This window comes from Sminthopsis crassicaudata, chromosome 2 (genome assembly GCF_048593235.1).
Source record: "Sminthopsis crassicaudata isolate SCR6 chromosome 2, ASM4859323v1, whole genome shotgun sequence".
NCBI classification, from domain to species: Eukaryota; Metazoa; Chordata; class Mammalia; order Dasyuromorphia; family Dasyuridae; genus Sminthopsis; species Sminthopsis crassicaudata.
In genome coordinates, this window is record NC_133618.1 from 634960011 (window position 1) to 634987977 (window position 27967).

General features: G+C 40.4%; 1 protein-coding gene across 1 annotated transcript; it reads right to left on the reverse strand.

Annotated features, from left to right (window-relative positions):
• Positions 1 to 1133: 1133 nt before the first annotated feature.
• Positions 1134 to 20152, reverse strand: SRGN (serglycin). Its single transcript, XM_074296566.1, has 3 exons — positions 19824 to 20152; positions 6129 to 6276; positions 1134 to 2814 (listed from the first exon to the last, which is right to left on the reverse strand). The coding sequence occupies exons 1-3, from the start codon at positions 19918 to 19920 to the stop codon at positions 2601 to 2603; spliced, it is 459 nt and encodes a 152-aa protein (XP_074152667.1). The 5' UTR covers positions 19921 to 20152; the 3' UTR covers positions 1134 to 2600.
• Between the last annotated feature and the right edge of the window lie 7815 nt (positions 20153 to 27967).

Below are 27967 nucleotides of genomic sequence, written 5' to 3' on the forward strand. Positions count from 1 at the left end.
CCATGGTTCTAGAAATCTAAAGATCAAAGCTTTTAAAAATTACTGTTTGTTGGATAGTTTTTGATGGTGTGGATGTAAAGAAAAGCTTGGACTATGGTAGTGCACTGGCCTGGAGACCTCAGACATTTACTAGTTGTGGGCCATGAGCTAATAACATCAGTTTACCTCAATTTGCTCAATTATAAAATGGGACCAAATATAGCATCTTCCTCCCACCTTGTTGTGAGGCTCAAATGAGAAAATCATTGAAAAATGCTTAGCACAGTGTCAGACATGATAAGTGCTATATACATATTATTAGTAGTAATAATTTCTCACAATGATCATCATCTCTAAGCAGGTTTTTATTGAGCTAAACTTGAGCTAAAATATTTTAATTTCCATGGAGAAATGAAAGAGGACAGAATTACAGGCATCCTGAGAAAACAAAGGTAGAGGGGAGATTTCTAAAGATCCTATTCTTGATTAAGTCCAAGCATTTGAAGGGCCATCCCATGTAAAAAAAAGGGTTGGCTGCTTCACCCTCGAGGGTAGCACAAGATGCCAGTATGTAAACTGTAGACTGAGGGTAGCAGAAACTTCCTAACAATGAGAGCCATCCAAAAGTAAAATTCTAGTCAAACCAATTAAATTTAATTCATTTTTTAAAAGGATTTATTAAATGCCTCTGTGCTAGCATCGCTTTACTAAAAGTCTTCCAACAAAGGCTGAATGAATGATCTTGTTGATGAGATAATTGATGATTCTCCTTCGAATCTGGAGTTGAGTAGATGGTCAAAGACGTAGGACCCTTCCAACCAGGAAACTTTGTGATTATGGGATGTTTTTGTCTTATATGGAGTGACTTTACTGTTTCTAGGAACACCCTTTATAAGTATCATAATATTCTCTCTTTTTTTTTTTTTTTCCTGAGGCAATTGGGGTTAATTGACTTCCCCAGGGTCACACAGCTAGGAAGTATTAAGTGTCTGAGGTCAGATTTGAACTCCAGTCCTCCTGACTTCAGGGCTGGTGCTCTAGCCACTGTACCATCTAGCTGTCCCATAATATTCTCTTAAGACTACTATTCAAAATGGACAATTAAAAAAAAACAATTATTGATCTGAGAGCAAAAACTACAAGTGACATCATTCTGATTTTACAGTCATTTTGCTTTAATTAGGTAACATTAAGCATATACAAATACCAGGAAAGAAGATGAAGCAATTTTAGATGCAGAAAAAGCTACAAATCTTACCATTCAAATATTATCAAGATGAGAGTGATTTAGGACTCCGGGAAAATAATGAGCCCTAGTAACCAATAAAACAAGGGACAATATTGGATAGTTGTGTGTTCCATGCTATGTGACTAACCCCAAATATACATTAGTAAATTTATAAGGCACCTATTACTTTTCAAATTTCCCAAAAAAGAAAATCTAAACTTTTATGCGTTTATTCTCTGAGGGAATTGCAGCTCCAAGAATAGAGGAGGGAATTTAGAAACTAACACTTTGCTTCTCAAATGGATATATTTAAAATTGTTAAATCCCAGTTCATTTTTTCCCTTTAAATCATTCTTGTGAACCTTGGGCAACTCAGACTAGGGGTGTCAAAACGTGCTGATGACTTAAGATATGACAGCAACATTCCCTAGTGTGGCCTGAACTACATTAAACTAACTAGAGAATATCTAACACAGAAAATAAAAATGCAATAAAATATCAATAGTTTATTTGTGGCTTTCTAAATCCATGGCAGTCCCTAGGGATCCTCATGTATGACTTAATGACACTGTTTCTGGTTGTTTGACCCTGTTATTCTAGGCCAATAGGGCTCCATGATTTCCTGGGTATCCATAGAGGAAATACTCAGAGATCGTGACAGCAGACACAATGGACCTGCTCCCTGAAGTACTTTGTGAGAATCCTACCCCTGCTTCTTCTCTACTAGCTGTGATGCTAGATAAGTGACTTTGCCTCTGTGCACCTCAATTCTTTCATTTATAAGTGGGAGTAGAGTGGAATGGGTGGGATAATTTCTAGATCTCTTCCAGCTCCACTGTTCTATATTCAATTTAAGAAAACTTTATTATTAAACATATCTATGTGCAAGGCACTGAAGTCTTCAAAGGAAAAAAAATAAAATAAAATCAGTTCCTGCCCTCAAGGAGATTACATTTTAGTGGGGAAGATAGAATGGGTGCCCTAGATAAATGAATACAAAATTTCTTGAGGAAATAGAGAATTCTAATAACTGAGGGGATCAGGAAAGGCTTCATGAAGGCAGCTGCATCTGAGCTAAGTCTTAAGGGGAGCTACCAAGAGGTAGCGCTAGAGATACACATTCCAGGTGATCCAAGCATAGGACACAGCCTGTGCTGAGGCATGGAGGCTGGAGGTGTTTTTGTGCATGAGCAAACAGAAGGGGTGGAGATTGCATTCATGTATAAATGTACATTTGGTTAAGATTTGTACTGAGGAAAAAGTGATTTAGACAGAAGGAGCTCTTCCAGAAGGTTTATGTTTTTAAAATGCCCTTTGTCTGGGAGCTAATTGTTTCTTATCTGTATCCCCCAGAAGAGTCTGGTCAGCCTTCAATGCGGGAGAGCTTCCGTGTCTATATGATCAGTTCTTCCTCTGTGAGTTCTTGTCCGACATTCTCATCGTCCGAGGGTCTGAAATTGTAGAAATCCTCTTCATCTATCGGTTCTGTTTCTATTTCAGTTGAAGAGCCACTGCCAGAGCCCGAGCCTGAGCCCGAGCCCGAGATAGACCAGGGATCCTCCTCAGAGAAAAGGAACTTTTCAACCATGTCTCTGGGTTTCTTCATTCTGAAAAAGGATAGAAAGGAAAGTCAGGCTTTATAGACACTGAAGGACACCAGGCAAGATTGGACAAGATCACCAAAAGAGGGACAGGGAGGACCTGGTGACTTGCATTATTATTGGAGACTAAAGCTTAGAGCAACAGGACTGCTACATGTGTCCAGATCACAGGATTTCAAGGGAGAAGGCCTCAGGTGGCCTTGGTCCAACCCACAACTGAGCAAACATCTCTATAACAGAACATGACTCATGGGCAGGCTGTCTAGGGATGTGGGGGCAGGTAGCAGGCTCCCCATCACTGGCTGTTTTTGAGCAAAGGTTGTATGAGCACACACCTAATATGACACGACAATCATCCATCAATCAACATGCATTAAACACATGAGCCAGACATTGCTACACTAGGCCTGAAGATGTAAAAGTGAAATAGGCCTTGCCCTTGAGATGCTTACCATCTAGTTGGAGAAGATGTGCATGTAGTTTATATGTATGTGAGTGCTTGTGTGTATATATGTATATGTACATAAATGTGTCTGTATGTGTGTGTGTAGAGAAGGTGAAGGAGAGGGGAGAGAGAGAGAGAGAGAGAGAGAGAGAGAGAGAGAGAGAGAGAGAGAGAAAATGGAGGCCATTCATTAAGAATTCCCCCTTCTCCCCTTTTCATCTCAAGTCCTTCAAATGGTTCCATTACTATCTCCTCCTTCACTTTGGGCTCTTTGCCAAGGCAAACTCTCTACGGTAGCCCTTGATCCCATTCTATCCTCTCTTCTTGTTGTTCTTTCTATCATCCCTACTCTCTCCTCCTCAATCTCTCCCTACTAGCCACTTCTCAACTGCCTACAAATGTACAAGTTTCTCTTCTGCCCTCAAAAATCCTTTCTGTGTTCATCCATCCCCTCTATCAGCCATAATCTGTCCTTCCCAAACTCCTTGAGAAGGCGGTCTGCAGCCACACTTCCACTTCCTTTCCTCTTTCTCTTCTCAGTACAACCTACTTTCATTGAACTCTCTCCAAAGTTACCAATGATCTCTTATTCTTCTTGACCTTCCTGTAACCTTTGGCAGATATTCTTATTTCTCTAGGATTTCATGATCCTGTTCTCTCCTAGTTCTCTTCCTATCTGACTCCTCAATCTCTTTGGCTAGATCTTTATTTGAAACACATCCATTAACTGGAAGTGACCCCAAGGGCTCCGGCCTGGATCCTTTACTCTCTCTCTATCCAGGAGTTCTTCTTCTAGGGTCTAAACAATGTGGGACATTTTTAAAAGAAGTATTTTGATAAATATATTTCAGTGTAATCAGTTTCTTTCATAATCCCATGCATTTTATTTTCTATATTTAAAATGTTCTGAGAAAGAGGCCATAGCTTTCACCAGACTGCCAAAGGTTAAAAAAAAGAAAAAAGATTGAGCCCCTGACTTAGAAAGTTTTCTAGAGACACTAAGAAGTTAAAGGGTCACAGAGTTAGAGCCATATTGCCAGCAGGTGTCTGAGTTGGGACATGAATCCAAGTCACTTCAGTCCTGAGTCTGTTCTGTCTCTCTATTTCTGTCTTTCTGTGTTTCTGTCTCTCTGTCTCTCTGTGTCTGTCTGTCTGTCTGCCTCTCTCTCCATATATTTCCTTCCTTTTGTCTCTCTCTGTATGTCTGTCTCTCTTTGTGTGTCTCCTCTATTTCTTTCTCTGGTTACCTTTCTGTGTGTGTGTGTCTCTGTCTGTCTGTCTCAATTTCTTTTCTTTCTCTTTCTGTCTCTCTGTATCCCTCTGTCTCCTCTTTTTCTCTCTCTGTCTCTTTCCCTATATCTCTGTCCCTCTGTTTCTCTGTCTCTTTGTTCCTCTCATATGTCTCCTTTATTCTCTCTTTTTTTCTTTCTCTCTACCTGTGTCTCAGTTTCCTCTCTCTGTCTCTGTCTCTGTCTGTCTGTCTCTCTGACTCTCTCTGTCTCTCTCTGTCTCTCTCTGTCTCTCTCTGTCTCTCTCCATCTCTTTGTCTCTCTCTCTCTGTCTCTCTGTATCTCTCTGTCTCTGTGTCTCTCTCTCTTTCTCTCTCTCTCTTTCTCTCTCTCTCTCTTTTTTTCTTTCTCTCTCCTTCCATATATCTCTGTTTCTCTCTGTGTGTTGCCTCTATTTCTCTTTCTGTCTTTCTGTGTCTCTGTCAGTTTTTTCTCATTCTCTCTCTGTCTCTGTCTCCTCTCTTACTTTCTGACTCCATCCATCCATATATATAGACATATATACAACATGTACCTATACATAGGCACATAGACACATATACACATATATACATGCCTATAGCCAAACAGATATTTTTGTCTGGACTTGTAACTTCATCAGTGAGAGGAAGTACTTGCTATGAAAACTCTCTCTGCTTGTTCAGAATAGCAACTGATCTAAAAATCCCAGGGTATAGTCTTAGGAAGGTACATGGAGACACTAAGAGCTTTCCCAGCTTGTCTGTGCTCACATTGCTGGGCAAGTTAGTGCTAGGACTTCAGCCCAAGTCTTCCTGACAGTGAGGGGAGTTTTCTACCTACTATGCCAAGCTGCCCCTCCATGGAGACAAAAGTATTGTAAGTCATTTGGAGTATATGTGCAGAATGGGGATGCTGACAGTGGGTCTACTCGCTTCACAGGATTGTGAGCAAAGCAATCTGTAAATTATAAACTGCTGGAGAAATAGGAGCTGCTGCTATTGTCGTTATTTCATTTCCCCTCCTATCCATTTTTATTTCCTCTCCTATCTGTGATCCCAACTTTTTGGCCTTCAGAATCAGGCCTTATGCTGGGTGCCTTCATTCCCCACTCCATTTCACTCTCACATTTTCAGCTTCCCCTCTGTGTTGTCTTCCTGAACTAGGATGTAAGCTAAATGAGGGCAGCCATTATCTTTCCGCTTGTATTAGTATCCCTAGCCTTAGCAGAGAGTCTGGACCATAAGAAATGCATAATAAATGCTTGTTTCTTTCTTTCTTTCTTTCTTTCTTTCTTTCTTTCTTTCTTTCTTTCTTTCTTTCTTTCTTTCTTTCTTTCTTTCTTTCTTTCTTTCTTTCTTTCTTTCTTTCTTTCTTTCTTTCTTTCTTTCTTTCTTTCTTTCTTTCTTTCTTTCTTTCTTTCTTTTTTTCTTGTACTACTGTTAGCCTTGTGATTGGTCATCATTTTATTGCTTATCTCATTTTGTTGTTTTTGCTGATGGTTACAAAATTTGTAATAAAATTATTTAAATATTAAATAAAGACAAAGAATTTTCTGGTATTTTACAGTCTGCCTGTTAGCTCCCTCCATGGACAATGTCTAGAAAGAGGAAGCGTGATTTACTTACAGATATGGATTCATTGGAGGATTGACGATCCCATTGTCTTCCCCTTCAGGCATGTTGAACCAAGGTCCTTTTTCTTCAATACAGTTGGCAGAAAGACTATCTGGGCGACATCGAACCCATTGGTATCTTGCCCTTCTGGCAGGAAAACCTGAGCAAATGAAACATCCGCACATAATTAGGGACATAGAATGGATTCTCCAACTTTTTTTTTTTTTTTTTCATGAGGCATTTGGGGTTAAGTGTCCTAGGGTCACACAGCAATGTCTGAGGCCATATTTGATCTCAGATCCTCCTGACTCCAGGAGGGCCGGTGCTCTATCCACAGCCCCATCTAGCTGCCCTGACCCTCTAATTTCTCACATCCAGCTTTAAACAAACTTGAGGCAACCCGTAGATTTCTTTCTTAACATTGATTTAATGGGAAACTATGGAAGTAGGTTTATACCATCTCACAGATAATTAAAATTAAGCACACGGACATTAAAGGGAATCCTAGGGAGGTAGCTTAACTCTTTCAATCTTTCAGTGGACTTATGATCTCATTAATGTGGGCATTTTCTTCAGTGTTGCAGATAGCAACTCATCCATGCCTGCCCATGCTCTGTGATTTCTGTCCATTCCCACAACGGAATTCAAAGAGGCTTTCCTCTTTCAGCCTTTAACTTTGCTTACCATTGGGCATCAAATACCCAGTGGATCATGAGTCTAGATGCCAGATATCCCTTCTTCTTTCTATGAGATATGAGACAGATCCATCTAGTCACATAATTTCCTGCTTTATTTAGAATGTAAAAACTTTAAAAATAAGAGTTGTTACATTTTTTTAAATGTCCCTCTTACCTCCCCCAGTGCCTGGAATACAATTGACCTGTAATATAAGATCTCTCTCTCTCCTTTCTCTCTCTTTTCTCTCTCTCTCTGTGTCAGTCTCCCTATGTCAGTCGTCAGTCTCTCAGTATCTCTTAGTATCTCTCTCTCTCTCTCTGTCTCTCTCTCTCTCTCTCTCTGTCTCTCTCTGTCTCTCTCTGTCTCTGTCTCTGTCTCTCTCTGTCTCTGTCTCTGTCTCTCTCTCTCTCTCTGTTTCTCTCTGTCTCTCTCTCTCTGTCTCTCTCTGTCTCTGTCTCTGTCTCTCTCTGTCTCTGTCTCTGTCTCTCTCTCTGTCTCTGTCTCTCTCTCTCTTTCTCTCTCTCTCTCTCTCTCTCTCTCTCTCTCTCTCTCTCTCTCTCTCTCTCTCTCTCAACTGGGGTTAAGTGACTTGCCCTTGATCACACAATTAGTAGGTATCTGAGGCTGGATTTGAACTCCTGACTCTGGGGCCAGCAATCTATCAACTGTGCCATCTAGCTTCCCCAAGAGTCTCCTTTCTTAAAGCAGCTTGTATACAACCTCTCTGTATACTGAAAGCAAGCTATACCATTATCATCACTGATTTTTTAAGATTCTATTTTACTGGAATAGCTGGAAAATTAGAGACATTGCTTTGGGGCAGAATTTTCTGTATGTTCAATAACTAATCTTGTTTGATGTTTTAGCATTGCAAATGTGGCAAAGTCACAATTTCTGTTCGTCACATTTAAAATTTGGTGAGTATATGCTTGATGGGTAAAGTGCCTCCAGTGTTCTGTTTCTTTTTATTTCAACTCTTAAATCAATCTTCTATAGACTTTATATCTATTTAGTAAAAAACGGTTAGTTCCCAATGACAGAACCAATATTAAATAAGAGAGCTGCAAAGCTCTCATTTACTAATTATAAGTGTTAGAGTCTAATTCAGAAGATTCTCATTTACAAGGTAGATAGACAACATAATGAAACATTTAACCATTTGTGTGTTATTTTGAAAATGTTCTGCTTTATATTGAAAAGGTTTCATTTGTACATTGTTTTTATTACTTGTGATCATGTTGTCTTTTAATACATGCATAAAGCTTACACTCAAACAAAACAGCTGCTTTTAAAAAGCAGTAATTGCTTCATTATCTTTTATTTCTACTACAAATGAAGCATTTCTTTAAGAAACATGACTTTAGCTTGGAGATACTTGCATGAACTGTTGCTGAGTGAAATGAGCAGAACCAGAAGATCACTGTATACTTCAACAACAATACTGTATGAAGATGTATTCTGATGGAAGTGGAAATCTTCAACATAAAGAAGATCCAACTCACTTCCAGCTGATCAATGATGGACAGAAATAACTATACCCAGAGAAGGAACACTGGGAAGTGAATGTAAACTGTTAGCAATACTGTCTATCTACCCAGGTTACTTATACCTTTGGAATCTAATACTTAATGTGCAACAAGAAAATGGTATTTACACACATATATTGTATCTAGGTTATATTGTAAAACATGTAAAATGTATGGGATTGCCTGTCATCGGGGGGAGGGAGTAGAAGGAGGGAGGGGATAATTTGGAAAAATGAATACAAGGGATAATGTTATAAAAAATTACTCATGCATATATACTGTCAAAAATGTATAATTATAAAATTAATAAAATAAAATAAAAAAGAAACATGACTTTAGAGGGAAAGGAACACACATGTGCAAAAATGTTTGTGGCAGCCCTCTTTGTAGTGGCAAGGACCTGGGACTGAGTGGATGTTCATCAATTGGAGAATGACTGAATAAATTGTGGTATATGAATGTTATGGAATATTATTGTTCTGTAAGAAATGACCAAAAGGATGATTTCAGAAAGGCCTGGAGAGACTCACAGGAACTGATGATGAGGGAAATGAGCAGGACCAAGAGATCATTATATACTTCAACAACAATACTATATGAGGATCAAATCTGATGAATGTGGCTTTCTTCAACAATGAGATGATTCAAATCAATTGCAATGGTCTTGCGATGAAGAGAGCTATCTACACCCAGAGAGGGAACTGAGTGTGGTTCACAACATAGCATTTGTTGTTGTTGTTGTTGTTGTTTGCTTGCACTTTACTTTGTTTCTTTTTTTTTTCTTGTGTGGCATGACAATTGTATAAATATATATATACATATATTGGATTTAACATATATTTCTACCATGTTTAACATATATTGGACAACTTGCCATCTAGAGGAGGGCATGGGGGAAAGGGAGGAAAATTGGAACACAGGATTTTGCAAGGGCTAATGTTGAAGAATTGTCCACTGTTTGAAAAATGAAAAAATAAAAAAAACCACCTTGTCTATTATATAAAATAGTTGACACTCCCTTGGTGTAACATTCTACTGCATGTATAATGGATATGGAGATTTTTATGTGCTTTAATAGTCATCATTAGATAATAGAGTCTTTTGTGAACAGGAAAAAAATAAATGCTTAAAAACAATGAGAACATGGAAGTTAATGCAATTCAACTCCTCTGTCACTGGACAAGGAGCTCACAAATTGTGTGGTCCTTTGCATTCTCTGCCTTCCTTCTCCACTACTCCATTCCTCCACCATCATGGCAAAATCAGAAGGAGGCACACAGGACTTTTTGTGTTTTTATTGTTGTTGCCAGGGTTGCCATGACTAAAGCGATTGTCCGTCAGTGGGCCAAACCACTGTAATGAGCCTTACTCAGGGAGGCTGATTCTCAGCAAGGGAACTCTGCCTGTTGCTAGCCACTCTAGGTGGCATTAGATGGCATTCCAGCATGGCACAACCTGCCAGAACTTCCCTTCTGCTGCCACGGCCTTTGAGAATGCAGGGTTTTGGAGATGTGATGTCAGAGTAAAATATGATGGAGTCTTTCCTGATCTTCTCAACTATTAATATTTCTCTCCAACTTCAAACCATCTCATATGGATTTTGTCTATTTCTAAATATGTACAAGCTGTCAACTCTTAGGAACCTTTGGCTTTTGTCTTTGAAACTCTCACTCCTAGCATACTTCCTGGCAAATAGGAGGCTCTTAACTGGTTGACTTATTGATGAACAGACCAGAGATATTATTTGAGCACTTAGGTCATGGAGGGGCATAGTATGTTAAAAAATGAAGAAGTACATTTTTTTTCTCCTGTCCCTACTTATCCCTTGGGCCTTACTTCCTTTGGCACCCTCCCTTTTTTAGGGACTCTACCACAAGTGCCAGGGATACAGAGCTGGAATAGAACTGGATAGATGCTTAGTCTCCAACTTTGGTATAGTGTCACAGGCAGGAAAGCTTCTTAACTTGAATCCCCCCAAAAGCAGGACTGTGCCTTAAGGGACTGGACTAGATTATTCTCCCAGGACCAGTGAAGCCCTTCAGGGATCTTCCTGGAACTCACACCCAACACATTCTCCAGCAGAGGGAGACATCCATCTTCTCACCCAGTGTTTGCTTAGAAAAACCAAAGACCTAACAGTAGCAAGTTATAGTGTCCTAGCTGAAGTCTAGTCAGCTACAACCGGAAGTGGAAAGGAAAACCAATACCGATGTTTCCATGATGTAAACTTCACTGAACACTTCCTTTTTCATCAGGTAAGACAAAACATTGCCATCAACAAAAAGTTCCCGGATTGTGAACCACAACAGCTGATGGATGAAGAGCTGCCATTTGCGTAGACCTTGGAAGTTTTCCAAAGTCTTTTATATGCGTCTAACTGGAGCCTTCCAGCAGCACTTTGGCATAAGTACTATTATCCCCAACCTACAGATGGAAACACCTAGGCTCAGAGAGGGTAAGCAAATTGTCTAGTAAGAGAAGGTAGAATTTGAACTCAGGTCCTCTTGGTTCCAAATCCTGTATTCTATTCACTGGAATGAAAGGATCCAAGCAAATCATGCCATAAATTTTTTTTCTGATTTCTTTTTTTTTTTTACATCAACTTTTTTAAAAACACACACACACACACACACACACACATACAGAGTGTATACATGTATTCCTTTCCCCTTAGCTGGTATAAAAGAATAAAAAGAAGGGAGGGAAAACCCCCGGTTGATCAAATCTAACATATCACCTGAGTCTGACAGTATAGACTATGTTCCATCCTCATAGTCCACTACTTCTGCAAAGAAAGAAGGAAGGTGCATTTTCTCAGATTTATCAGGCCCAAAATTTTCTGAGTCTTCAGAAACTTTATGAATGCTAATCGTTATTCTAAGCAGTGAAAAGTATGGGAGGAAGTGTCTAAGTGAAATAGCTACAAGTAATTTCCAGGGACTCATCCCCCTCACCAGTTTGGGGCTGTTGTACACCCCCAGATTTCAAATGTCTCAGTTATGAAGAATCATAAAGAGAAAAGTGGAAACCACCTGCTCAAATGAGACCAAATCTTACCTAAAAGGAATCTGATACTTTGCTTTAGATAAGGAACCTATTTTCCCTTTAAGTCTACTAGATCACAGAGTTTCCCCCATCACCCAGAGGACTGAAACTAAAAGGCACAAAACTTTGAAAATGTCTGTGCCGGGAGGGGGAGGGGGCTTACCGACCAAACAAAGGCTGTTTTCCCCTCAGTGTGGGAGTAGCCTTGTTCCATCCTGCCCTGGCTGAGAAAGGCTCTGGAGACGATCCAAGAAACTGAAGAAATATCCTGAACTGTTTCTGGACACGACACCTTCCTAAGGAGTCTTACAGAGGTCTCAGGGGCCTAGTTTGGTTTGAAATTGCCCTGAGAAAATGAGGGAAAAGGGGAAAGTAACATTGCTGAAGGACAAGGGATGACCCTTATTAAAGTCTGCAGACATTAATTGAACACTTCCTTCGTTCCAGTTCTTGAACTATGAGCTAGGGATACAAAGAAGAAAAAAAAAAAGAAACAATTCCTGTCCTCAAGGAGTTCTATGGTTACAAAATGTATGCGAAGTAACACAAGGAGGGCCCAAATTGTGGCCTATGGAAATGGTTAGAGTAGCAGTTTACACCATACTGTTTTTTCTCCTGAGGCAATTGGGGTTAAGTGACTTGCCCAGGGTCACACAGCTAGGAAGTGTTAAGTGTCTGAGGTTAGATTAGAACACAGGTCCTCCTGATTTCAGGGGTGATGCTCTAGCCACTGCACCATCTAGCTGCTCTAAACTGTACTATTTTTTAAAAAATGGTCAGTTGGCAAGTTGATCAGGAGAGACTCAGAAAACTCCAATTTATTAGGACTTCCCCAGATTTTAAAAAAATCTATTTATTCCTTCCCAATGACTCTTCTCACTCATTTCTTGTAACAAAGCCCAGCTAAGCCAAACAAATGACCACTGGGACCCTGTAGACTTCATTCCCAACGCCTCTTGAGGAGGCAGGCTTCATGTTCAGTTGGCTGAAGCCTTTGTTGTTACCTGGGCTTTGAAGGAAGCTAGGGAGATGGAGCTAAAGAGGAAGCAGCTTCTAGGTATGAAGTGTCCCTTCTACAAAAGGAAGGAGGTAAAGATGGATCGTCACACACAGAGAAGACTGATTATCTATGTTGCTATTGTTAGGGGCTGGAGGAAGGCTTTGTACTAAGTGTGTTCTCAAAGCTGAGGAACTGAATAAAAAGACTTAGGGATTTTACTCTCAAAAAGGTGAATCTGTTTCCCCCCCTTTGCCTTCCTGGCTCACACACACATAATAGTTGTGACCCAAGAAAAATTTTTAATTAGCTCCCTCGCATTTTTCCCACATTGGGCTAAATTTTTAGAAGTTTTAGAAGTCTGGAAGACTAGAAATCACTCGGCTTATTCTGTTAATTTTACTGAGAGAGCTTCCCCCAGCATGGTTTAGTAGCATAAAAAGTGTCCAGCCTACTCTCTGTCTCCCCGCCACAGTGTCCTAGAGGCTGGATTTGGGCCTCCTCGAGTTTCAGTTCTATTGAAGTTTCCTCTATGGCCTGGCCATGTTGTTGTAAGGCACTGGACAGTGTGGAAGGCAATTTTTAATGTTAGCTAGGGAAGGGGCAGCTAGGTGGCGCAGTGGTTAGAGCACCAGCCCTGAACTCAGGAGGACCTGAACTCAAAATGAGACACTTAACACTTCCTAGCTGTGTGACCCTGGGATAGTCACTTAACCCCAACTGCCTCAGCAAAAAAATTAAAAATAAAGCATTTGCTAGGGGAATCTGGCCTTATGGCTGAGGGTAATTGTTGTTATTGGGGTTTTCTTGGTAAAGATTTCCTTCTTCAGAGCATTTCAAGTAAGGGGAAACTGAGGCAACAGGATGAAGTGACTTGCTCAGGATCCACAGTAAGTGTCTGAGACTAAATTTGAATTCAATTCTTCCTCACTCCTTCAGCACTTCAGCACTCCTCCCATTGCACCCCCTTGCACCTCTATGTGCTCTGCAAATCTTAAAGAATTAAGTGACTTGATGATGATTGCACAGCTCTAGAAGGGCTGATCTTAACTTCATTATCCAACTCAGCCAGAACAGACTTCTGTCAGAAGCTGAATATCCAAGGCCAGAGGAGACAACGGCCCTCTGAGGTTGGCGCTATCATTAGTCCGATTTACTGATGCAATCTTCCACCATCCAAAGGAGTAACCCGGGTGGAGAAGGGACCCAACTTCTGCTGGCCTCACTTCTCAGCATGACTGGAGACCCAGAAAATAAAATTCTCCAAAAAATTGTATAGTATGCACATTTCATCTACACACCTATATGTATGTATATGTATATATGTATATATATATATACACACACACACACACACATATATATATATATATACATATAAACAAACATATATACATATAAAATGGAAAGATAGAGGAACAGATAGAGGGATGGATGGACAAAATGGCAGCTGAAAAGGAAACAGAAGGAGTAATTTTATTGTTTGGGGAACTTTATACATTGATATGCATTTTTCAAATATAAGTAGAGATAATGTAGATTTAGTTTGGTTGATATCTAAATTTAAATTCACAATACAGTATTTTAAAAAAATTCTCACGATCAAAATCTTCGCCAAATGGTTCCCCATTAGATATTGTTTTGTCGATAGAATTGATACTAAGGAAGATGCATTGCCCGCTGCCATGTTGATGCAGGGACCTTTCCATCTGCCCTGTGGCTGGAACTTTCTATGTGTATTGTCACTCATTAAAAAGTCATCTCCTTAAGGATGGGACTGGGCCACAGATCTCTTTGTAGTTCCCAGTTACCCTGTCTTGCTTAATAAATGCAAGTATGACATATAAAGTACAGGGCTTTATACATAATAAGCATTTAACAGATTTTTTTTTCATTCACCATGAGGAAAATGAGGTTGAGAGAAGTTAGTGATTTGTCCAACATCACACAGACAGTAAATATCTGAGGCAGGATTTGAGTTCAGGCTCTCCTCACTGGAAGAGCCACACTTTACCCACTGCAAGCATTATTGAGCTGCCCATAAAATGAGGGGTTTGGACTAGATGGTCTTCATGTTTAGTTGTGTGACAATTCAAATAAGGAAGACATGATGTACAAGACTTCTCCTAGAAAGCAGAAACTTCTTTGTGTCCCTCTTTTTAAAAAGATATGTTTCTTTTTTATGTAACATATTATTACACAATTATATAAATATATAATATATATATTATTTGTATATAATTATACAATTATGTGTCATACATTATCACATTCTATAAATAATTGTTATATAATATATATTACAATGAATTACAGAAAACCCCAGGCCCCTTTAAATCCTAATGGACATGGGATAGAGTTTTAAATTTCTTTTGGATGTCATAGCAGAAGGCTCTTCTCCAGCAAAGGGGATCTACAACCATTTTATATTTATAGTCCCTGAGAATTGTGTAGGGCACTGAGAGATTAAGGAGGTTATACAGGTGGAAATGAACTCCTGCCTGGCAGATGGATGAGCCAGGCTACTGACAGAGCCTCTGGAACCACTTTATAATACTCATTGCAAAAACTTTCTATCCAATAGGGGGAAATAGATGAGCTGATTGACCTTGGATAAGTCATTTAACCCCTTTAATTCCTCATCTATAAAATGGCAACACACTTGAGAAGGAAATGATAAATAGCTCCATTGCCTTTTCCAAGAAAACTTTGTCCATGGAGATCAAATAGAATCAGATATGATTGAATAATACCAAGTTTAACAAGGGTATTTCCTTGATGGGATTTTTTTGGGGGAAAGTCCCATTATCCTTTTATTAACACACTGACAGATCTCTCAATGAATTATTCTTAGAGTTGACTAATCTCTGCTTTTTACTAACTTCCTTAGCTTCAGTTTTGGAGCATGACCTCATCTCAAATTCTAGGGACTTCCTCTGTGTGGGGCTGATTCCCATCTGTACCTGCCATTTTGCCTAGAATTTTGGCTACAGAAAGGACCTCAGGGATCATTTCTCTAACCTGTACCTGAACAAGAATTGCCTCTGTAGCGTACCAGACAAGAAGTCATCCAACATTTGCTTGGAGACATCCAAAATAGGGAGCTCACTCTCTCAAAGTAATTGTGGGATAGAAGTTTTTCCTGCTTAAATAAGCCTCTTAATACCTTCTACCTGGTGCTTAGTTCTGCTCTCTGGGACCAAGCAAGTCTAAATACTTGAAGACAGCTCTCATGTCCCCAATTCTTTCATGACTCCAGGCTAGCTGAACCCAATTCTTTCAACTGATCCTCTTACAGCCTGCCATAGAGTCCCTTCTTCAGCCAACTTCTCTGCTTTCAGATATGTACTCCAGTTCGTCAATGTCTTTCTTGAAATGTAGTGCCCAGAACTAAACATAATGCTCTATCCAGACATGATCACATTTATGTTTAAAAGGATTGTACATATTTAACCAATATCAGATTGCTTGCTGTCTTGGGGAGGGAGGAAAGTAAGAGAAGGAAGGAAGGAGAAAAAATTTGGAACACAGTCTGGCAAAAAATTAATATTTAAGACTATCTTTACACATATTTGGAAAATAAAATTCTATTGGTTATGGTCACATCAGGAAGAAAATTTTTCCTTTGGAGAGTCCATTAAATATTCTAAACTCACCCTAAAAACATGTTGACTTCTCAGACCCACACATCTAAAACACCTTATTCAATGATAAGAACAAATGCCAGTACAAAAAAAATCATGTGAATCTTAGTGGGAAATGTGATATGTTCATGAAATTCTGAAGACAAAAACATTCCCAAAATTGTGCTGAAAAATGAATCAGAAATATGGATATTTGTTCATTCATTAATGTCCTACCAATTTAACATTAAAAAAAAGAAACTATCTTATTTTGCTTGATGCAGTTTAATTTTTTGCATCACATTACTTCCCCAATATGTCCTTCCTTCCTCCTTATCCAGAGAACTTTCAGGTGTAATAAAGATAATAGAGGCAACATCTGTACGATTCATACCCATGGTCCCTCCACCTCTGTTGCAAAGAGAGGGAAGTTCATTTTCTCAAATCTTTAACCAGAGAAAATTTGTTTCCTAATACTTAGGTGTCTACTGTGTGTATAGCCCCCTGCTAGATACAAAAAGAGCTAAGATAGACTGATGAGCCCCTTTTCTCATGGACTTTTCCTCTGATTCCTGATGATCCCCAGACAATCTTGTCAGGCTTGCATCTCTTCATCTCAGTTATTCTCTAAAGCTAAAGGTTAGGATCAGAAGTCCTCTCCTGATATTATGGAGAGATGTCAGAGGGTCTGTGAATTTAGATGAGGAAAATAATATCTTGATTTTCACTGCTCTAATGGAAATTTAGCATTTCCTTCAATTATTTAAATATTTGATTCTGAAAAAAAGGTCCATACTCTTCACCAGCCTGCCAAAAGGGCTCCAAGACACCCAAAAAAGGAAAGAGCCCTGTTCTACATAATTCATTAACTTAAACTTTGTCTTGCTTTTTACTTTCTTTCTTCTTCTTCCCTCCATCCCTCTGTTCCTTCCTTCTTTCCTTCCATCTTCCATTTTCCTTCCTCCTTTCCCTTCCCTCCTTCCTTCCCCCTTCTTTCTTTCTTTCTTCCTTCCCTTCCTTTTTTCCTTTCCTCTCTTCTCCTCTCTTCTCCTCTCCTCTCTTCTCCTTTCCTCTCTTCTCTTCTCTTCTCTTCTCTTCTCTTCTCTTCTCTTCTCTTCTCTTCTCTTCTCTCCTCCTCTCCTCTCCTCTCCTCTCCTGCCCTCTCCTTCCTTCCTTCCTTCCTTCCTTCCTTCCTTCCTTCCTTCCTTCCTTCCTTCCTTCCTTCCTTCCTTCCTTCCTTCCTTCCTTCCTTCCTTCCTTCCTTCTTTCCTTCCTTCCTTCCTTCCTTCCTTCCTTCCTTCCTTCCTTCCTTCCTTCCTTCCTTCCTTCCTTCCTTCCTTCCTTCCTTCCTTCCTTCCTTCCTTCCTTCCTTCCTTCCTTCCTTCCTTCCTTCCTTCCTTCCTTCCTTCCTTCCTATACCATAGCAGAGTGAAAAAACAAAGTGCTGGAGTCAAAGTCAGGAACACCTGGGTTCAAATTCTGCCTCTGACACTTGTAGATTGGATCACTCTGGACAAATTATTAAACTTGGAGTCTCAGTTTCTTCAACTGGAAAATGAGGATAACCATAGTGATAGGGTTGATTTAATTTAAATAATTAATTAAACTAGGGAACTAGTGGCACAGAAATTTTAAAATCTTCAGTATGAGCATGACCAGCTAAGACTTCCAAATGAGAGGGAGAGAAGATTAGCCTGTTACAAAACTCAACCCACAACTGTGAATAACATTGTCTCCATCGGAAGCCCAGAGTATGACACCCAGAAGTCACTTCTAAGAAACAAATCCAGTACATCTGTGTCATGGTGAATTGACATTTCCTTTAAGATGCCCACCCCTATAAGTTTGTTCCTCCATCAACTGGGGCCATCTTCTTGCCTTGTATTCCTTCCCCAAAGAAAAAGAACCCTCTTAAGTATTCAAGGGTCCCTCCTTTTAAACTCTTTTTTTGGGGGAGGGTTTAGTTTTAACTAAAGAAGATCACCTAGCAAAAAATTACCCAGAAGGGAACAGGAGAATCACCATTATCATACTACAGATGGTCGCAACTGAAGCTGGGAGAGGTGAAATTATTCCCCCAGTATCACTCAGGTTAGTAAGCACAGGACAGGAATGGGATGAGACCTGAGCTCAGAAGTTCCTCAGCCCCAAACATCCTGGCTTATTTTGCAGAACCAGGCTATCTTTGTTAAACCCTCCTGCCTTTAGATGAGCTGAGAGTTGCTAAGATTCTCTCTGATCGTCTTGCTAAAATTCAAGTAAATAATTACATATTTCACAAAAGAGTTTCCTTTTCCTTATCCTAACATGTCAATTTAAAAATAGAATCAAGTAAACACAAAATTCAGCTTTACTAACCCTCTTCCCTTAAAGTAAAAAGCAAGTGGTACTTGAGGTCTGATCAAGCAAGAAGATAATGTCACCATAGAATCTTGAAGCTTCAACCTAGTATGGGAACTCACTTGAAGAAAGCAAGCTGGATTGGAAGTTAGGAAAATGTGAGTTCAAATTCTGTCTCAGATACTTTTAGACCCTCCATTTTCCCTCATCTATAAAATTAAGAGTTTGTGATAGATGATCTCCAAGGTCCCTTTTATCCCTAAACTCACTGATCCAATCTGCATTATTTTTTAAAATTGGGAGACAGGAACCAGATTTCTGATTTTGTTCAGTGGGGGAGTACCTGGTCCTTTGCCTGACACAGATCAATATTTCACTGTATAATCCTAGAACAGAAATTCTTAACCTGAGATCCAGGTTAAAAAAAAAAAACCCCACTAAAAAAAGCCCTGTATTCAATATAATTAGTTTTCTTTGTAAAACTGTGCATTTTCTGCATTAAATCACATTATCTTTTTTGATGGAAAATTTTTTTTCATTTTTTAGGAATTTATTTATTTTTGTTTATTCCTCACAACATTTCTGAGGAGAATGAATGTCTTTACATCTACTTTTCAAAAGAAATTCCAAAGAAAAATAGAGGTAAATATCTAAATCACATTAACTTAAGAAGGGTAGTACCCCAAACTACCTAAAACCCTCTGCCTTAGAGTTAGTAGCTTTGGGCACTCACTGAAGGGCTCATCCAGCTAGTGTCAGACTCAGCACACGAACAAGATACTATCCATTAACCTCTGTAGTTTCTCATCTTACACTTCAGTATTCTGAGACTATTGGTTTTTCTGAGGTGACACACCCTGTCCCCCATTCAGGTCACGATTCTCTGTCATTTAGCAGGTGTCTTGCATCTTGCTGGCTGAAAAAATCAACTCCCTGCTTCCAGCCTCAGTTTCCCCTCCTTTAGTTTAGGCGGTTCTAGGATGATAGATAAAGCCCCTTTGTGCCCTTTTTGGAAATCCCCAGTTGGAAGGCCCCTCCAGAGCTTGATCTCTGCCTCTATGGCCTTAAAGAATGCCCAATGCCCTATCAGAATGAGGGAATTGCAGTGGAGGGTCTCCATTTCCAATTGGATAAAAAGCATAAATACCTGCCACTTAGACAAAATAGTATATTGCTGCCCTCAAAAGGGTAAGACGGCGTCTATCATGAGAAGCTAAATCTTTTTTGAGCCTTAATTCATCTGCCTACTCACTGGGCAACTATGGACAAGTCCTTGCTTTTCTCTGAGATTCAGTCCCCCCCTTTATAAGACAAGGTGATCTCTAAAGTCCCTTCCAGCTCAGAACCACGGTTGTGTAGGTGTCGGATTAAGTCCGGTCTATCAGGGTGTTCCACCATCCCAGATGCCTCCCCGCACAGCTATCAGTTTCAGTTTTTAAAATGAAGACTTGGGGCAGGGCTCCCTGGCCCCAGCTCAGACTACAGGGGTGAGCCTTACCTTGGACAAAGGATTCCATAAAGAAGAGCAGGGACAGAGCCAGGAGTGTCCTCCGGGTGTGCATCCACGGATGCTGCATAGTGGCCAGCTTCAGCATCCACTGAGCCTTTCGAGTGGGAAATGTAGCTGGGAGCTCTTGTAGCTGAAAGCAGGTTCTGATCCTCCACCCCTGCCCAGACCGAGTCCACGTCACAGTTTCCTGAACAACTAGAATGACATCCACATTAAAAAAAAAAGAGAGAGAGAGAAGTCAAAGCAAAGAACTATTTTTGCCCATTATGAAACTGCTCTGGACTCCCCAGGACACTTATTCGAAAGTTTTGTTGCTTGCAAATTAACTGCTTGTTCAAAATTTTTTTCCACTCTCAGAATAGCATCACAGAGGCTTTGTTTATACTTGTTTCAACAATAATCTAGACCGTTTCTTATGTGGGGAAAAAAAAAAGGCACCAAGAGAACAGTGATGAGCAAAGACAAACTTGTGATTGCGAGGTCTGTGTTCAAATCCTAACATCTTAATTCTACTATTCATGAGTTATGTGACCTTAAGTAGGTCTCTTCATCTTTCTGAGCCTCAGTTTCCTCCTCTGTAAAATGAAGTTGGAATAAAGTCCTAAAATGTCCAGTCCAAACTGAAAACTCATATTAATTCCTGGTAAGATAGGAAAACTGCAGATGTGAGTTATTATCATCATGGATAACAAATACAAAATGAAGAATGAGGGCTGAAAAACATCTAGAATATAAAATTGGCTCTCTAGCTGCTCCCCATACCTGTCTTTAATGGTGCTCCATGTCTGGAATACATCCCCACCCTAGTTTGTTCAATCCTTATTTTCCTTCCTTCCCACAACTCTGGGGCGACCAACCATATGAGATCCATCATCAATCAATGGATTAAGCAACATTTGTTAAGTGTCTCTGTGTCAGGCATTGAGGTCCCTTCCAGGTCTCCACTCCTGATCCTTGATTTGTTATCTGTCATTTCCCTTCCCTCTACTTGAGCTTCCTCATCTTTAAACAAGGGGCCTTGATTGGGTTCCACATCTACTGCCTTAAGTTCTCCTCCAAGAGTACTCCAAGAGCCCTTCTCTTCAGAGCTCCCATCACTCTAAATAAAAACCTCAGTTTCAGAGTTGGAAGGTGCTTCAGACGACCAAGAACCTTCCACCTTGACAGAACATTTATTTAAAGACTCCCAGTGAACAGGAGCCCTCTGTCTCTCAAGATATCCCATCATGCTTTGCTGGAGCCCTGATTGTTGGGTAATTTATCCTTATATCAAACCCCAGTTTATTGCTTTGTTATTTCTACTTTATTCTGCCCTCTAGGACCATGCAGAATAAATTAATCCTGTTTCTAGGTGATAATTATTAATACTGGAAGATATTCTTACAAACACTCTCCCCCCCAAGTCTTTTCTTCAATCTAAACCACCCAGATTCCTTCAATTGATCACAAGATCTTCTGATCTCTATCATCTAGAAGCTTTCTGGCTCATTAAAGTTCTTCCTAAAATGTGACTTACAGAATTGAATCTAATCCACCGAGTGTGGTCAGACCAGGACAGAATACCTTGAAACTATGATTGAGCTCTGAATAATCATGCCTTTCAACACAACCTAAGATGGTGTCAGCTTTCTTGGCCACCATATACACACAGCATCAGCTTTCTTCGCTGCCAAATCATACGGTTGATTCATGCTGAGCTCACAGGTCCAGATCTTTTCCCTGCAAACTGATGTCTATCCATGTCTCTGACACCTTGGACTTGTGAAGTTGATTTCTTGGATCCAAGTGTAAGACTTTACATTTATCTCTTATATTTCATTGATTCCATTTCTATAATGGTTCAGGGGAAAAGAAGAGGAAAGGTATATCCATTTTATAGTGGAGGAATGTAAACCGAACATAGTTAACAACTAAGTTAGTTGGTGCTTGAGCCAGAAATAATAGATCACTGTTATGTAGACTTTTCAGTTCACAAAACACCGGTCTCGTAATTCTATGGTAGGTCATATAAGTGTTATTTTTCCAGATTTGCCTAAAGTCACCCAGATAGTAAGATGCAGAGATAGGAGTTGAATTCAGCTCCTTCTGTTTGCAAATCTCTATTCCTCCCTTCTTTCCCCCCCCCCCCAGGAGAAGGGATTCTTAGGGTACTAATATGGAGAAGGTCCTTCCCAATATATTCTCTCTAAGAGAGTATTGTGGTCTGTTCTTTGTGCGATCAGTTAACACCAATAGGGCCAGGGCCAGGGCCAGATCAGCGTAGAGGACTTCAGTTTGGGAAGTTTCTAAGGCAATGGATAACATTTTGGACTGAAGCGCTCTTCAGGTAGAATAGGACATTTTAGACTGTGTAACCCTATACCAGGATCCCAGGACTGGTAAGGACTCCATTGCTGGTAGTAATGACTTCTGGGAACATAGTTAAGATTCTAGACTTTGAAGCTCATTGATCCCCACCTCCTCGTTTTATAAATATTCATCCTAAAGCTTACAGCCCAGGGTCACCCGGCTAATAAAAATTTGAGGTCACATTGGAACTCAGGTCTTCCTGACTCCAGATCTCCTGCTCTGGCCATTACTCCCAGGGAACTAGCTAGGTCCTTTCCCCCGAGGCTACGTCCTGTTTGGAAGAAGTCTGGCCCAAACTGTTTCTCTGTTCTGCCGCTGGAGTCTGAAGCACGTACTTAGCCATGATCAGGAAATGGCCAAGGGTTCCGCCGGGAGATTGAAACAAGGCAGGGGAAACTCCTCCCTCTGATAAAAAAAAAAAAAACCCAGTCTAGAAAGGCCAGAGAAATGGAAAGTGGAAAGTGATGTGTGTGCATAAAGCTTCAACCCCAAAGTTTCCACCCGGTTGTGAGTCAGGAAAGAGCAGAAGGAGGTCAGGAGTGAGAAGCAGAGGAGGCCCGCAGAGGCCGAGTGAGCCCCGACCCATGGAGGGGATGACTGGGAGGAAAGGGGCCAAGGGACATAGCTCAGGTGAAGAAGTGAGGGGGTCACCTCTGGGACCACGGGAGATCACTAAGGGATAATTTTGCATCTGTAAATGAGGTAGTGCATGGCCTCTGAGGTCTGCCCTAGAGATGGACTGCTGATCTCGGAGTTAGAAATCCCATCTTATCTTTAAACTGAAATTCCATCTGTAAATGATAACATCTGACAGTGATAACAGCACCTACCTTAGAAGGGTCTCTGTTGTGAAGATCAGATGAGATACAATACATAACGTACCTGTAAGCTTCGTTATCTTCTGTAGAAATAGATCCTCCCCTGATCTTCTCCAGACTTCACTGCACCTTCCTCCGGGCTCCAGATCAATGCATCTTCTTGCTATGACCTGAGTGCCTACCCTCCCCAGTCACCCCCTCACCTCTGCTTTTGTGCCCTGTCATTGGTACTGAGAAAGTGTCTGTTTTTCACTGCATGCCCCTAGAATCCTTAGCTTCCTATATGACTCAACTATAGTATTGCCTTCTTGGGGCCTTTTGCCATCCCCTTCAGTTGTGAGAGTTCTTTCTCCTCCTTACATCTCCAGTTACACCTTGGGGACAGGTACAATGGAAGCTCCCATGGGCAGGTGCCGGTTTGGGACCTATTTGGAGTTTTGTCTCTGAATTCCCAGTGTTTAGCACAATCCCTTGCTCAATAAATGTGTGATAAATAAATATTTATTTAATATAATTATTATTTTATAATATTTGTTTATTAGATAATTTAGTAAATAAATAAATGTTGTATCTGGGTCAGAAAATGGAGCAATGGGTTGAGCATAGGGCCTGGAGTCAGGCAGACTCATCTTCCTGAGTTCAAATCCAGCTTCAGACACTTATTAGCCATGTGACCCTGGGCAAATCACTTTACCCTGTTTGCCTCTATAAAGTGATCTGGAAAAAAGAATTGATAAACCACTCTAGTATCTTTGCCAAGAAAACCACAAATAGGATCACAAAGAATTGGATATGACTAAAAATTAATAAGAACTGTAGCCTCAAAGCAAATCAGCTAAAGGTCTGGAGTTCAAATATAGGTGCTCTGCTTATTCTAGGGCCCAGCTGAAAAAGTGACATCTGGTCAAGAGGAACAGGCCAGCAAGAATTGGTCAAAGGGGAAGGTGGAATCCATCTTTCAGTTGGATCAGTTCCAAAAGAAACTTAAAATTGGGTGGAAGAACAGAAGGAATTCTCAGGGATTTTGTAGTTCTTGACTACAGCCTGGTTGTGATTAGAGTGGCTAAAGGATCTAGTGGAGTGGTCACATTAGTCCTTCTGAATCCCCAGGGATGTGTGGGAGGAGATGCAGAGGTGAGAAATTGAGTCTACCAGATGAGAAACAATTTGTTCTCAGCCCCACAACTCATCTTACAAGTCAGAATACAATTTCATTGGTTTTTTAAGAGTCCTAAGGAGCCTTAAGTATTTCAACTGAGGATTGGAGGCTGTAAATGCCTCACCCAAAGTCACAATGGTAGGAAGTTGGAGAGTGGGATCTCTGAACTCCAAACCAATGTTCTTGCCCAACAAGCACTTATTAAGCACCTCTTATGTACACAGCACTTGAGCTAAAAAGACAAAACTGACACAGATTCTTCCCCAAGGAGTAGAATCATATATCCTACTCCAGAGGGATTTCAGGACCTATCTCTTTCGATTCATTTTAAGGTGTAGGAAAACAAAGCCTAAGAATGAGGTAAGTATGTGTGAGGGAAAATTTGAACCCATGTTCTCTGACTCCAGAGCCTGGGGAGGAGGGTAGGCTGTGCACACAGACAAACATAAGATAGGTATAGTTTCAAAAAGAAAAGATCCTTGATAATTGGTGAATTTGGCACCCAGCTTCTAAGGTCAGGGAGTTGTCCCCCGGCCTCATTTTCCACAGCAGGGAGAGGAAGTGACTTGTCCTGGATCACATAGCAGGGCGAGAGCCAGGCTCCCATGCCAACTCTCTTACTTCTTTGAGCTTCACCTTGCCTTCTGGCCCTTTAAGAAAGCAGTGACTTATTCGGAGAACTTGGGCACTTTCCAAACTTATATTTCTGAACAGAATGTTTGTTTTGACAGCCTGCTGCTTTCAGAAGCGGGAGCAAGAAGAACCCCACTGAGGAGATGGCAGCCTACCCTCCCCATGTGAACTTCTAAAGGTCTGAGTTAAAGGCAAACTGCCCCCATCCTTCCAGATAACTAAGAGGAGAGGGAGGGAGAGGGAGCCAGCAGAAATGCAGATGGCATGAAAGTCTAAGGCCTTGAATGACAGCCTCAGGATCCAAACGAAGCAGTTAGCTGCAGACAGTGAGCCATAATTAACAGGATAATGTGTACCCTGGAGGCCCTCTAGGAGTCTTCAAAAAGATGAGTGGAAAGATTTCCATGTAACAAATAGAAATTAAATGACTTGCTCAGACAAACAGAGATTAGATGTCAAGGAGTTGGTGATTCGAGCCATTCCAACAAACCATACTCTCTTTAAGCGCCTACTCTGTGCTAAACATTGGAGATTCAACCTTGTAAAAGAAGTCTTCATCCTTCTCTTGGAGAGGACATGTTCAGCAGCAGCACACAGAAAAATAAAGACTTTGAGGAGGGAGAGAAAGCTCTAACAGCAGGGAATAGCGAGGAAGAGTCAGGAAAAAAGGCAGCTCCCAAGCTCAGCTGGACCCCTTCAGCTGGAGAGGAGAGGAGACATTCCAGGCTTGGGAGTGTTCTGGGAGGGGAGAAGTCAGAAGGCACTGGCCTCTGCTTCTATGCAGAGATGGGGAACCGAAAGGGCATCCCTGGGCATAGGACAGTGGCCCAGTGATGTGGTTTCTAGTTTTGTTTTAAATTCTTTAACACAGAGGATGATTCTCTGGGAGAGGAAAAAGTGAGAGATGAATTGGGTAATGAAGGTGATAGCAACACAAAAGAAGTAACAGCGAGCATTAAGATTTGCAAAGTGTTCAAACATATATATTCATATAATATATATATATATATATCAAATGAGATAATTATATATGTATATATACATATATAATTATCTCATTTGATCCTCCAGATAGGACTTTTATTATCCCCATTTTATAAAAGAGGCAATCGAGGCAGAGAGTAATTGAACAATTTGCTGAGAGTCACAGAGCTAGGGAGTATCTGAGGATGAATTTGAACTCGGATCTTCCTGTCTCCAGAACCAGTATTCTATCCCTGCTCCACCTGATTTGGTCCTATAATAACTTGAGACTCCTGAATTCAAGAGATTCACCAGCTTCAAGTTCCCCAGACACAGAGACTACAACTGTGTGCTGTCATATCTGGCCAAGAAACAAATAAATAAGCAAAAGAATGAATGAACAAAAGAACAAATGAATAAACAAGCAAATGAATTCTTGCATGCATGAATGAATGGGTTTCAAGAAAAGAAAAAAGAGGAAAAGTGATTTGAGGAACAGAAAATTAATAATCAGTTGAAGTCCATCCTTACAAATGAATGCTAAAGAAGGTCATATTGCTGCAGATTAGATAGCCCTGATATCAAGAAAAGAAAGTGTACTTTGGAGGGAGTTTTGTGAAAGGAGTTACTTTTGTCAGACAGTATAGCCTGATTCTGATTTAGTATTCAGAAGCTATTCCTCTTCTCTTTAAGAATGGGATTTATTGTTTATGTCTCATAGTTGTTTCTGGAAATAGTCCCCTTCAACCTACTCCTCTAAATTAAACCATCAAACTGAAGAGATGCCCTTTCATTGGGGAATAACTGGACAAGTTATGGTATATGAATGTATTAGAATGCTATTTGTTTTATAAGAAATAATGAGCAGGCTGATTTCAGAAAAGCCTGGAAAGACTTACATGAACTGATGCTGAGTGAGGTGAGCAGAACCAGGAGGATGCTATATAGAGTAACAGCAATATTGTTTGATGGAGAACTGTGAATTATTTAGCTCTTCCCAGCAGTCCAGTGATCCAAGACAATTCTAAAAGACTTGGAATACCATCCATACCCAGAGAGAGAACTTTGGAGACCGAATATGGATTCAAGCATACTATTTTTATCTTGTTTATTTGTTTGTTTGCTTTTTCGTTCTTATGGTTTTTTACCCTTTCAGTCTGATTTTTCTTGCACAACATGACAAATATGGAAATATGTTTAGGATGGTACACGTTTAACCTATATCAGATTGTTTGCTGTCTTGGGAAAAAGAGAGATGGGAGAGGTAGGGAGAAAAAAATTTGGAACACAAAATCTTACAAAAATGAATGAAACACATTTTTACACGTGTTTGGAAAAATAAAATACTATTGAGGAAAAAAATTAAACCATCCCTTAAAAAAAAGAAAGAGCAATTTAAGCAAAACTCAAGATGGAATGACAGTATCTGACATTCTGCCTTACTAGTCCGCCACTCCTCTGTCAAGGAGACCTCCTTCCTTTTCTCCTCTGTCACATCCTTCTTATTTTCCTCCAGTCTCTTTCTTCTTCCTCTGCCTAGGCCTTTTTAGTGTTCAGTGGTACCCAGAGACTCTGTGCAGACCCACTGGTGGCTCTTCAGGACCAACCTGCTTTTGAAGGCTCCCTGAAGCCATAACTTGAAGCCAACAGCAACATCCATGAAACAAAAATGGCAGTGACTGTGTTCAAGATTCTGGGCTCAGCACAGGAACAGGGGATTCAGAGTTTAGATGAGACATGGTTCCTGCTTTCCTGTAATTAATGGCTTAGGAGGGAGGTAAGATGCCACTAAGGGTAGCACAGGTAATATACAACATAGCAAGTGGCTAAAACACAGTAGGTACATAATAAATGCTCATTGATGAAATAGTCTAATGTTATAAAGCCATCATCAGGCAAGTGAGATGGGATCCAAACCTAGGACCAGTCCAGAGCCATGTCCAATGACTGGAGAAGCTGCCTTGTTGCATACAGTGCAGAGTATGTGTAATCATATGATAAAGCTGGAAAGATAATCTCAGATTTTAGAGGAAGGTAAAGTTCACTGGATGGGGAACCTTGGAAGAACTCCACCCAGACACCTGCAGAACACTCTTGCTCTCTTTTCTCCTTTATTTGGATGGAAACTTGATCTCCATCCATGATGAGGGAATTCCCTCCACTAGTACAGATTACCATCCATCCAGGCCTTTATATCCTGCTGACAAGAG